The sequence below is a fragment of the Manis pentadactyla genome, chromosome 2 (genome assembly GCF_030020395.1).
Source record: "Manis pentadactyla isolate mManPen7 chromosome 2, mManPen7.hap1, whole genome shotgun sequence".
Lineage (NCBI taxonomy): Eukaryota > Metazoa > Chordata > Mammalia > Pholidota > Manidae > Manis > Manis pentadactyla.
In genome coordinates, this window is record NC_080020.1 from 90,645,839 (window position 1) to 90,658,842 (window position 13,004).

The window sequence follows — 13,004 nt, forward strand, 5'->3', positions numbered from 1 at the left end:
CCTAATTGTCATTTTCTATATTCAATTAGTTTACATGAGAGGAAAATAATTACATGCATTAAGTAACCTATGCTACTTTCTATCGCTGTGACACACATTCTCAATCCCATAAAGAAACAAAATGTTCCTAACAAAGAGTTATTTACCTCTAGAATATATAGCAATAAATTATTTAAAAAAACAATAATCTATTTTTCTCTTATGTTTATATACTCAATGAAAGCTGGCTTATAATCACACAGTTTTATATTGATTTTAAATTCTTTCACATGATATGTACTGACTCAATAAAAGTTTAAGTGCCTAGAGGGCAAGGAATAAAACCAATACTTCTTTGTATCTCCCCAAACTGTATGGTATAGGTATATAGTACCCAATATAGTAGACTAATCTCAAATTTGAAAGAAGAAAGACCTGACTCACCCTGGGAGGTGCCTCCCTTTCATCTTTGTCTTCATCACATTCAAATGCCACTTGAGCCCGCTGTTTCCTCTGTTCCTCCCACAATGAAGGATTAAAACTTTCATTATCAGATATGAACATAACTAGAGAAGAGCAAGCAAAAATAAAAACAAAAAATCCACTATATTTTACTATATTTATGAGAACTATTAATTGCTCATGATTTTCTTTATGAGTTATGCTCATTAAGGAAAGTCAAGATTGGTCAATGCCAGCAGCTATAAATTCTACACTAAAACTAGGCTGTGATTCTAACACTTCTTTAGAGTTATCAATCACATCTTTTCCTCCCTAAAGCTGATTTGTCATTTTGTTACTAGAAGAGTTCCTGAAGAATATTAACAATAAAAAACTATGGATATGTGAATATGTGCAGTTCCCTACCAAAAACAACATGTAATACAAAAATTATTTTATCCAAGTTTTTGCATTTAGAAATAGTCTTCCTAATTCCAACACTGTTTATTACATATCGGGGCACAGAGGAGGTTGAGAGAGAAAGAAAGATATTTTGGTAAAAAAGGATTATTACTAAGTAATTACATCTTTGCGTTAAACATTATATATAATATAGCTTTACTAATAATGCTTGTAATATATTTTATGTATCAAAATGTACAGAAAAATGAGAATTTAACATAAATTCACACATATTCTGCTACCCAATGTAATATTGAAGGTAAAGATTTAAGACTTACAGTTTTCATTTATTAGGCAACTAAACAAAAATCTAAGGCTTAAATAATCCATTTGACCACTATAGGTCACCACATTGAAGTATGTGCAATACAAAATAAAATAAAATCACAACTTGTTTTCTGCCCATTAAGATAAAATGACTTTACCTATTCAAAACAAAAGGGATTAAAAGCACCTAAAGTTAGATAACAAAAAAACTGAAGTTCTTGGAATACCCAAATGTGGTTAAATGGAATTATTTATGCAAAATCAGCATAGTTACCAGTTATTTTTATTCATTTCATGCTTTTCCCCTTCCTTTATCTCATATTCAAATTAAGAATGCCATGAAACCAAATACTGATAATGGGAATGGAGTTTGGGATTCAGCTTTTTCTTTGTTTCCATTACTCTGTTCAAGAATTTCTTCTTTAATCGATTTGTGGAGTTGTCTAATAGTTAATGAATTAAGAGTATTTGTTGTTGTGGAATGTGATTAAAATTCCTGGGATTCCCTACTGATAAACTTTAGTGGTATACTTGGAAAGGCAAGCATAGTCAAGCAGTTTCCAAAAATGTCTATTTCCAGGATTAACAAAATTCCCCTCCCGTCTTTGGCAGTAATTTCAATCATCACCCTAGTGAGAGATCTCTGACTTTTAGATTATGTCAAAGCAATTTTACATCTTAGTTTTTTCAGAACTCCAGATTTTACCCCAACTTTTACCATGCCTCTCATTCTTGTCAACTTCTGGTCATTTACACTTTCTACCCATTAGTATAAATCTCACATCTTTTGAGATTCAGGGCATCAGGTAATAATGTTACTTTTTCTGCATTTCAGATACCACTAGATCTGATCACCCTAGAATATTCACTGAGGACTCCAGTATTTGCCTATAGCCTCTCTCCCCACCTAATACCTGCCAGTATCCTGAATTACGACATGTGACAATTCCATCTCAATACTACAATTTCATAGTTCCATGATGCCCTCAATTCCAATGCTTAAATTCCATCTGCACTTCAGCCATGGTAATACTTAAGACCTTGGATTCTGTAAAACTTTTCCACCTCCTTGACCACTACCATTTGCCCTTCTAAATCATTCACTTCCTTACTGCTGCTGATAAACTTTGTATTTCTTAACCTCATTTCTTTTTCTTCCTGTAAGACCATCCTAGGTTTTATTTCCTTTTCTGTTTGACTTATATTTCATGCTGTATTTTAACTACTCTCACTTTTCTTGATCCCTTTCCTTAAATCATACCTATTCTACAAAAATATGCTACTTCAATCATCTACCTTCTTTGGTCTGGACTGCCAAATCCTATCAGAGAAAAATGATACACCCTTGTTTGGAACCACTACACATTTATGGTATTTATTCCCTCATCTTTGCTCTATCTTCAATGCTGCCCAGGAATCCTTCTGTTTATCTCTAGTCAGTCTTTTCTCCTACTTCTAATCTCTACTTTCCTCAATCTCTAAAGGAAAACTTCTTTTTGACTTAAAACAAACAAACCAAAAGCCCATACTGACAACTGACCCCACCAACATCCTGCTTTTTCTCCAGCAACAAACTTATTGTTATATGGATGTATACTTCCCCTTAAGACTGACTCTTCTAAGCAGGCCCTGTCTTACAAATTTATCCATCATTATCCCTCTACAGATCATGAACTTCTTGAAAGCAAGGATTTTTACCTTTGAATACTTAGATCTAACCCAATGTCTGGTAAGAAGTGATCAGTAAAAAACAGAATGAATTAAATATGAACAAAACATTTACTTCTCTTCGTGTTATAACACTCCAACCCAAGAACATTTTATTTTCTGAGTCATCTATTTCTTAGAGACACTGTGATAAAAGAAAAAGTTTGCCTTACAGTTGAAGAGAAATTCATCTGCCTGACCATACCAATGAGGTATCTGAGTTGGTATTGAGGGTATAGTATGTTATAGTGCTCTCAATACCCACAATGAGATACTTCAAGAAACACATGAACTCTAAGAGGATTCAGATACTGTCAATGCATCTCAGACTTTTTAATTGAAGATTCTTCCACTCTAAAATAAATCTCCAAAATAAAAAATTAAAAGTGGCAAGATTTTATTTTGCTACTTCTACTCTTCATACTGGAAATAAATTTCTTACCTTAACTATGATCTCTTTCAAGAAGAAAGAGTAAGGCAATAAAATGAAATGAAAAAAGAAAAGAGGAGGCCACATGATCTGAATCACGAAAACAGAAAACAGTAAGAAGAGAGATCAACACATGAGTACACACATGATTAGAACAGTTTAGAGCAGGGCTCAGCAAACTTTTTCTGTAAATGGTCAGATAATAAATATGGTAAGCTTTGACAATCAAAAAAACAAAATCAAGGATATTACATAGGTACGTAAAGAATGAGAGAAACCTGTAAGATTTTTGACAAACTGAAACTAATAATTGAGTACCATTTTTTGTAATACAGTTCTATTAATGAGAAGATTGAAATTCTTACTGTTGGAATAAGATTTTACTTAACTGGAGTTCAACATTAGTATTGACTAGCATCAAACTGATGCACATATTCACCTGTAAAACTATTCTTAGTTCATGGGCCACACAAAAACAGGTAGCAGTCCAGATTTGGCCCATAGGCCATATTTTCTCAACTATGTTTATTGGAACAAAAAGTGTTATGACAGTGGATATTTATCTGATTGTTCCCTGGAAGGGCCTTTAATAATCCCACAAGTATTCATTACTCAAATTATATATAATTTATAGTGTATATATACTTCTGAGTAGTTTTTTTTTTTTTTTTTAGATAATTATTTTTTATTGAAGGGTAGTTGACACACAGTATTACATTAGTTTCAGGTGTACAACACAGTGATTCAACATTTATATACATGATAATTCTAGGTACCAGCTATCACCATACCAAGTTGTTAAAATATTTTGACTATATTCCTTATGCTATACATTACATCCCGGTTACTTATTTATTTTACAATTGGAAGTGTGCTTTTTTTTTTTTTTTTTTTGGTGAGGGCATCTCTCATATTTATTGATCAAATGGTTGTTAACAACAATAAAATTCTGTATAGTGGGGTCAATGCTCAATGCACAATCATTAATCCACCCCAAGCCTAATTTTCGTCAGTCTCCAATCTTCTGAAGCATAACGAACAAGTTCTTACACGGAGAACAAATTCTTACATAGTGAATAAGTTACATGGTGAACAGTACAAGGGCAGTCATCACAGAAGCTTTCGATTTTGCTCATGCATTATGAACTATAAACAGTCAGTTCAAATATGAATACTCATTTGATTTTTATACTTGATTTATATGTGGATACCACATTTCGCTTCTGAGTAGTTTTATTCATTATTTTAATTATGTTTGGTTATTTTAGTATGAGTAAATATGAAAGAAAAAACCCGAACATTCTGAAGTCTCTACCTATGTGACAGTAACAAAAGCAGGTAGGCAAGACACTAATAATACATTAATATAATAAAAACATCAAAGATTAAACATATCCTTTGAAGACTTTGGTTCAATCACAAGGGAAAAAATAATTTTATTAGAGAATCTGCCTTTGGAATGACATCTGTATTTCATTCCTTTCTAACATTTTCCAGTTTTTTACTATTTCTCTGAAACAATAAAAGCAGTAAAATAAAGAGTAAGAATGAATTTCCCTAGTTTGCTTTTCCTGTCCTTTAAGATATGGGACAGAAAACCATTAGATCTGCCCTAGTTTCTGTTTTTGTATAGCTTATGGCCTAAGAATGGCTTAAAAACTTTTAAATGGCTAAAAAAAAAAACCCAACCAAAAAATGAGTATTTCGTGACAAATGAAAATTGCATGAAATTTATGTCCATAGAAATTTTATTAGAATACACCCATGCTCATTTGTTTATGTCCTATCTGTGACTGCTGCCATACTAAAATGGCATCATCAAGTAACTGCAACAGAAACTTAAGTGTCTACAAAGCCTAAAATATTTATTAAAAGGCCCTTTATTAAAAAGTTCCCCAACCCATGCAAAAGGACATAAAAGTCTCTTCTCTACACTAAGAATTCATTCCTCTTTCCTCAAATATTTAAGTATTAGCATTCTACCTTTACAGATAAAAGAACAGTTATTTAAATATATTATGTGGCTGATCATCAATACTAATTACAGGATGCTGACTCTTACTTACTATTCTCTATTATCTAGAAACCACCTTCAGAGATGAAGTGGAAAATTTAGATACAAATCCCAGTGACTACAGCAAACAAACAAAAAAAACCTATTGATGTACCCATTTACCATAATTCTCTATACTGCATGAATGGAGACATAAGCCAGAGTTGGTATATTTATACTGAACTTAATTTCAAATGCACAAATAATATATAATATAGAGTACCTGCATAAAACAATACTTCAACATTGAGTGTCTAAAATGAAGTATACTATATTTTGTTATTATACTGCTAAATATGGAGATTGGGGGTGAATTTAAATATGTGGAAGAGAAATCCTGATTATAAACCTATTCTCTAAGCCTTAAATAAAGACCCTCGAATGAATGAAGATATTTACATCTGATATCCCCAAGTCTTAACATCTAATTCAATTCAAAAGCTAAAGTTTTCCTTCACCCAAATCTCATCAAATATACCCAAGAAATAATAACTTACCAAAGCAAATATTTTATTCCTTCTTGCAAAGACCAAGAAATAATTAGCATAGAGAATTAATGAGTTTTATAACTATTTGTCACTAGTTATGGAACAGAAATTAAATGATTTTAGTTTCTGATCGACTTAAGCATTTCAAAGCTGTTTGCTAACCCTGTTAAAATACTGTAAGAATAATAGTCAATTTGATTTTGTCACAGTGTTAAGCACTTTATATTCAGTGTTTCTCATCTTTACAAAAACACTGCAATATAGATTATTATTTAATATAAGGAAACTGCAGCTCAAGCACTTCGGTATATTTTATAAATTAAGATTAATGATTAATTTAGACCTTTTCCTTCAGTGATTTTATACAATAAGCTAATTTATAAATAACTCTGGGCCATAAAGATTTTTCATTGGTTTCAGAAAAATACACACATAAAAATTGTATTTTACATATATGTTACATACACACACACACAACATACATTAGAAACAATTTGTTCCTTAGTATAAAAGGCTTTTTTACCATAACTGCTGAACAGTAATGTTCTTGGGGAATCACATTATTCCCCTTTCTTGGCAAAATGTTAAGAACTTGGAAGTAACATTTATAATCTGAATTGTACAGATTATCCTATTATCTAGTGTGTAGACCCAATGGTAATGCTAAGTCTAAAATGACAGAAGTGAACAAAATATTTCCTGGTTTGATAGTTCTAATTACATAACACTTAACATGCACTCTTAACATTTAGCTAAATATGACTTAAAACAGATCTTTTGAAGTTCACTGTTAAATTTCAAGGAATCAGTTAAGGAAGCATATGGCATACACGTACCTCTAAATTCAGTTACCTGAGATACTGTTTTATTTTCCCATTTTCAGAGAACTTTACTGACCAATTCTCCAAATTCTCTTCAAACTAGTTAGAGTCATTGAGACTTAAAATTTACTTCATACTTTTGCTGTGCTTTTTGTATGATTTTTTTTTTTAAAGAAAAGAGATTCTTAAATTCCTACCATCCTCAGTCCTTGGCTGCTGAGGGAACATGTAGTTAGTAAGCACCATTTTCTGGGTCTCTGTGTCAGTCTCTTTTTGAAGAGGTATCAGGGGTTTGGACTAGGGAAAGAAAATAAATGTTTAATTTTCAATAATCCTAAAGCAAATACATATCCAGCAATTCCTGTAAGTACTCACCATTTTTCTATAAAGTATCAGTGTGTAGGTTATGAAAACAAATATACTTAATAAAACTTTAAGCACTGATTTGGTACCTTATCAAAATCTAATCATCAATAGTTTGAAAATCTCATATACTAAGTATATTCACAGTCCAATAATTACTTATCATAGTGATTTAATAAAGCTATAAAACAAACCTTTCCATTTTTTATTTTGTCCCCTTTAGCATTCCTTGTTGGAAACATGCTTTTATGGCAATGATTTAGAAGTTTAACCTAGTTATCTGCAGGTTTGTTCTAGCTGTAAAGAGAGTACTTAAAACAAACAGTACCTTGTAATCTGCTTCTCTCTTCTCCCCTGTATCTCCTATACCCATTAATGACCCCACAAGTTACTCAGTGGTGGAACTAGAAGCCCCAGTGATTTTGGACCTCACTTTTTCTTAAGAATTTGTTCCTAATTGGTTATATCAAGTGCTTTCAATTTAATTCTTAATATAACTAATACTTTTGCCAACCTACTAACCTAATACCCTACCAACCCAAGGCTTGATTGACTCCAGAAGGGCAAGGAACTACCCAATCCCACAACCCTTTCAATCAATTCTTTGGACTTAACTCTTAGGGAAACTATGCAACTAGCTAACTCCTTCTTATAATCTTACTCCCATTCAAACATTTCCTTCAGACTCCCCTCTTCTTGTTCCACCATAAAGTGTCCTGTATTTCAAGTATCTTCACTGAAGACATTCCATGACCTCCTCAGAAATGGAAATGGGAGATCTACTCCTCCAAAGACAGTGCTTCTCTGGAGCCTTCTCAAATACAAGTTGCTTATTCTGCCAAACCTCACCAACTCTAGATTATGAGGTGGCTTAGTGCTTGCAAATGCTACGAGATCATTACTCCTCTCTCAAGTATAAACAACTGTTCTTTTGTGAAACATTAAACTCTGCCTCTACTATTATCTCCTTTCCTAATATCTGCTGACCTCCTGGCAGGATCCATGTATTCCTGACTCTTTTATGCCAAATCCTTCCATAGTCATGGGTAATTCAACAGATACAAAAAGTATATAGTATAGCCATACTCTTAACCCAGTGATTTCTTAGCTGATGAGGAGCTCAGGAAGGAGGAAGTAAGTCCACTTAGACGGACATATCAAAAATATCTGGGGGGCTTTTAAAAACTCATCATCTCAGAAAAGGTTCTAAAATTTACTGTAGTAATACCTATACAACTCCCTGAATATATTAAAAACTACTGAATTATACACTTTAAGATGGATGAATTGTATGGTATGTGAATTATATTTCAATAAAGTTGCTATAAGAAAATGAAAAGTTCGCAGACTGAGAACTATTTACTGAGCCTCTCCATTCCCTAAATACCTCATTCCATTAATCTTTATTCCTATTTCATTTCAAATACTTATTACCGTCCTCTGTCATAATTCCTCCAAGACAACCTGTAAATTTCTTCCTCTGCAATCTAAATTCACTCATTCAGCAAATATTTACTAAGTGTTCCTTATATGTCAAAGCACTATGACAGAGACTGGTACAGAGTGGTGAGCAAAACATCTCTACTCATTTTGTAGAGTTTACACTGTATGACAGGAGGACAGAGATAAAAAATAGTTAAGTTACAACATAATGTAATTACAGGGTAGAGAAGGTTCAGGGTGCTAAGAGAACATATGGGAGGAGGTATTCACTTGTCACCACCGTGAGTAATTAGGGAAGTGCTCCTGAAAGACTGTCTTCCTGAATGAGGATGAGTGGTCATTACCCAGATGAGGAGGAAGAATGTTCCAAGAAAGCAGAACTCGGGAAATGAAAATGAAGGTGTAAGGGGTAGAGATGAAGCCAGACGATAAGCAAGGTCTTGAAGGATAAATGAGAAGTCATGGAAAGGTTTTAAGAAGGTTAAAGCTAGAACCAGATTAAAGGGATCCCTTAGTTGTACTGTGGTTCGGAATGGAATTAGGGTGATAATGAGATTTGGAGTGGGGGCAACACTGGAGGCAGAGACCTTGTTAGGAAGCTCGCCCAATAGTCTAAGTCAACATTGTCCAATGGAAATACAATGTGAGAAAAAAATGAGAACCATAGATAATTTATAATTTTCTAGCTACGTTTTTAAAAGGCAAAAAAAAAGAGATTGATTTTAATGCACTCAATTTAACTTTATATATTTAAAATACTATAATTTTGATGTGTAATCAATTAAAGTTGTTAATGTGATAATTTACATTCTTTGCCTATAGATATACTCCCTACATGGTCAGTGAGATATCCAGAGCAATTTATTTTCATTATTCATAGTCAAACTACCTTTGCATACCCTCTCACCTACACTTTGTTCTTTTACAGAAAAATGACTTCTTCATCCTTAAGGGAGGCTTTTTTTATAGCTAAATCAGATACACAATTAAATGGGGAGCAAGGAGAAGAGAAAAAGGAATATTATGAATATGAAAAAAATGAATTAGATACTTAATTTCACTAAAATGAGTCATCTGGCATAATTTTCAGGTGTTGATTTATCCACAATAGTGTTATTATACTGGCAGAGTCCTCAAGATAGAGAGCTACACCTCACTCATACCGCAATAACTGACATAGCAAGGGCCCAGCCAAAGTTTTGTGAATTCAGCTGCAAAATTTGAAACCAAGTTTCAATGCAAATATCCAATTAAGAGAGATTTAATAATTAAAGAATTCCATATATATGAATTGATATATTTAATAGATGCCATAATCACTTGTGTTCAAGCTGTCATAAGAGCAAAGGTATCATCATTTTAATATTGTCTTCCCTAATTTGCAGAACAAGCAAATACTACAGTCTGATTCATAAGCATGGACTGACATTAACTCAAGGCTTATTTAGGATATTAATAAGAGTTAAGTGAAAAAAGGATCCTCAATTAAGCAGTTTGGAGAATCCTGAAATGCAGACATGTAGGTTTCTGTATAGTAACACATCAGAATTATTAATATAATCTGAAAGAGGGATATAATACAGTCTCTTAAGCAAATCTGTCGATGGAATTTATGAGTATCCTAAGAGACAATTATATCCCAACTTGGGAAAATACAACTTTAGATAAATTATTATAAGGTATGTTCCCAAGTCATGTATTAAATATTAATTTATTAAAAAGATCAGCAATTGCATATTGTTTTGTTAAAAAACATTTATCAGTAAAACATACCTGAGAATATGGAAAAAAGATCTCCTTGTACTTACAGATAATAAATTAGCCTTTAGTTTGTTCTTCACTTTTTATTTAGGATCTACAAGCTAGTTAATTTGGTGACATTATGTGGGAGATTTCTTAGCCATTAAAGTAGAAGGTTTGTAATAGTTTATACTGTGAGTTCTAAGACTGAGAATTAGATATTTGGAAATTAAACCTAAAATACATTTTGCCCATATTTTTAATAGGTGAATTAAAGCTACTATTTCTAAGCATAAAATAATATTAATTATTATTACTAATTAAACTGTCCAAAAGGAGACTTGCCTAGAGTATTAGGATATATTCATTATCCTGACCTTACTGCCTTGCATGCACTACAATACACTTAAATCAGGCTTTCAACCCACCATTTCAATAAACGACTCTTCTTAAGGTCAGTCATTACCTCTACTTTGACAATCCCAAGTGTCAACTATCAGTTCTCATCTACCTGCCCCTTCAGCAACACTTGACATAGTTACCTTTCTTGAAGCACTTCCCTTAGCTGTCCCTTCAGATAACACACTCCCTGGCTGGCTGGTTCTTCTCTTCTCCTTTTGGGGTCCCTTCCATCCCAATCTTTGGTGTTCTTGTCTTCTCTATCATCTCTGCCTAGTAATCTCACTTCCATGGTACTAAATTCCCTCTTTGTAAAATGTTAACCTCAAAATTTCATCTCCAGCCAAAATCTGAGTTCCAACCTTAGATTTCAACTATTGACTTAATAATTCTACTTTAACATCTAATAGCTACTCAAATTTAAAAATGTCAAAAACCAAACTATTACTTTCAATCTCAAACTTACTCCTCTTCCATTTTCTCTATCTCAGAAAACAGCAACTCCAATATTTCACTTCCTCGAGTTAAAAACTTGTAAGTTCTTACTTCTGGTCTTTCTCTCAAGCTCCACATTCAGTTCATCAGTAAGTCCCTCTGGCAACACCTTTAAAATACATTCCAAATCTGAGCTCTTCTCAATCTTTATTATCACACTAGTTGAAGCCCAGCAAAATCTCCTTTTTAAACTACTGAATCAACCTCCTTACTGAACTTTCTGCTTCCAACACAGCACACCCCAGCCCTACCCAAAGCACCACACTCCATTCCTCACATAGCAGTAGGACAATCTTTTAAAACGTAAATTACATTTTGACATCCCCTGGCAAAAATAGTTCAACACATGTCTAACTCAGAGTAAAATCCCAAATCATTAGCATGGCCTACAGGGTCCTATGTGATCTAGTTCGGGTTTTCTTCTCTGAACTAATTGTATACAGTTCTCTCCCATGCTCACTATATTCCAGTCCTCTGGGCTTTTATTTATTCCTTGGTTACACCGAGTTCATTTCAATATTGGGGCTTTTACTCTTTGTAATATTTAAATACACCCTCCTTACCAAACACACCACCACAGTTTATGCATGGTTCACTTTGAACTTCATTTGAGAATCTGCTCTACTGGCTCCCTTTTTAAGAGAGACACTTTCAAAATCACCATATTTTTTTAAAAGATGTTTACATCAACTCTGCTACAGTTTTAATACCTATCAAGCTTGCCCACTCCCCCTGCTTTTCTTCAACATAGTACTTGAGGTCATAGCTACGGCAACCAGACAACACAAAGAAATAAAAGGCATCCAGATTAGTAAGGAAGAAGTCAAACTGTCACTGTTTGCAGATGACATGATATTGTACATAAAGAACCCTAAAGAATCCACTCCAAAACTACCAGATTTGATATCTGAATTCAGCAAAGTTGTGGATACAAAATTAATACAGAGAAATCTGTTGCATTCCTATACACTAATGATGAACTAGCAGAAAAAGAAATCAGGAAAACAATTCCATTCACAATTGCATCAAAAAGAATAAAATACCTAAGAATAAACCTAACCAAGGAAGTGAAAGACTTATACCCTGAAAACTACAAGACACTCTTGAGAGAAATTAAAGAAGACACTAATAAATGGAAATTCATCCCATTCTCTTGGGTAGGAAGAATTAATATTGTCAAAATGGCCACCCTGCCTACAACAATCTAGATTCAGTGCAATCCCTATCAAAATACCGACAGCATTCTCCAATGAACTGGAACAAATAGTTCTAAAATTCATACGGAACCACAAAAGACCCCAAATAGCCAAAGCAATCCTGAGAAGGAAGAATAAAGCAGGGGGGATCTTGTTCCCAACTTGAAGCTCCACTACAAAGCCACAGTAATCAAGACAATTTGGTACTGGCACAAGAACAGACCCATAGACCATTGGAACAGAACAGAATCCAGATATTAACCCAAGCATATATGGTCAATTAATATATGATAAAGAAGCCATGGACATACAATGGGGAAATGACAGCCTCTTCAACAGCTGGTGTTGGCAAAACTAGACAGCTACATGTAAGAGAAAAAAACTGGATTACTGTCTAACTCTGTACACAAAAGTAAACTTGAAATGGATCAAAGACCTAAATGTAAGTCATGAAACCATAAAATTCTTAGAAGATAACAGGCAAAACTCTCTTGAATATAAACATGAGCAACTTTTTCATAAAGGTATCTCCCCGGGCAAGGGAAACAAAAGCAAAAATGAACAAGTGGAACTATATCAAACTAAAAAGTTTTTGTACAGCAAAGGACACCATTGGTAGAACAAAAAGACATCCTACAGTATGGGAGAATATATTCAGAAATGACATATCCAATAAGGGGTTGACATCCAAAATATATAAAGAACTCACATGCATCAACA

At 33.4% G+C, this 13,004-nt stretch overlaps 1 protein-coding gene across 7 annotated transcripts in view; it reads right to left on the bottom strand.

The window, feature by feature from the left end:
* Positions 1–13,004, bottom strand: part of ERBIN (erbb2 interacting protein) — a 113,726-nt gene that overhangs the window by 24,751 nt on the left and 75,971 nt on the right. For all 7 annotated transcript variants that reach the window (XM_057494736.1, XM_036887672.2, XM_036887675.2 and 4 more), the window contains 2 exons: positions 6,846–6,945; positions 424–545 (listed from right to left, as the gene is read on the bottom strand). In XM_057494736.1, the coding sequence (XP_057350719.1) occupies positions 424–545; positions 6,846–6,945 (222 nt within the window). The remainder of the gene's footprint in view (positions 1–423; positions 546–6,845; positions 6,946–13,004) is intronic.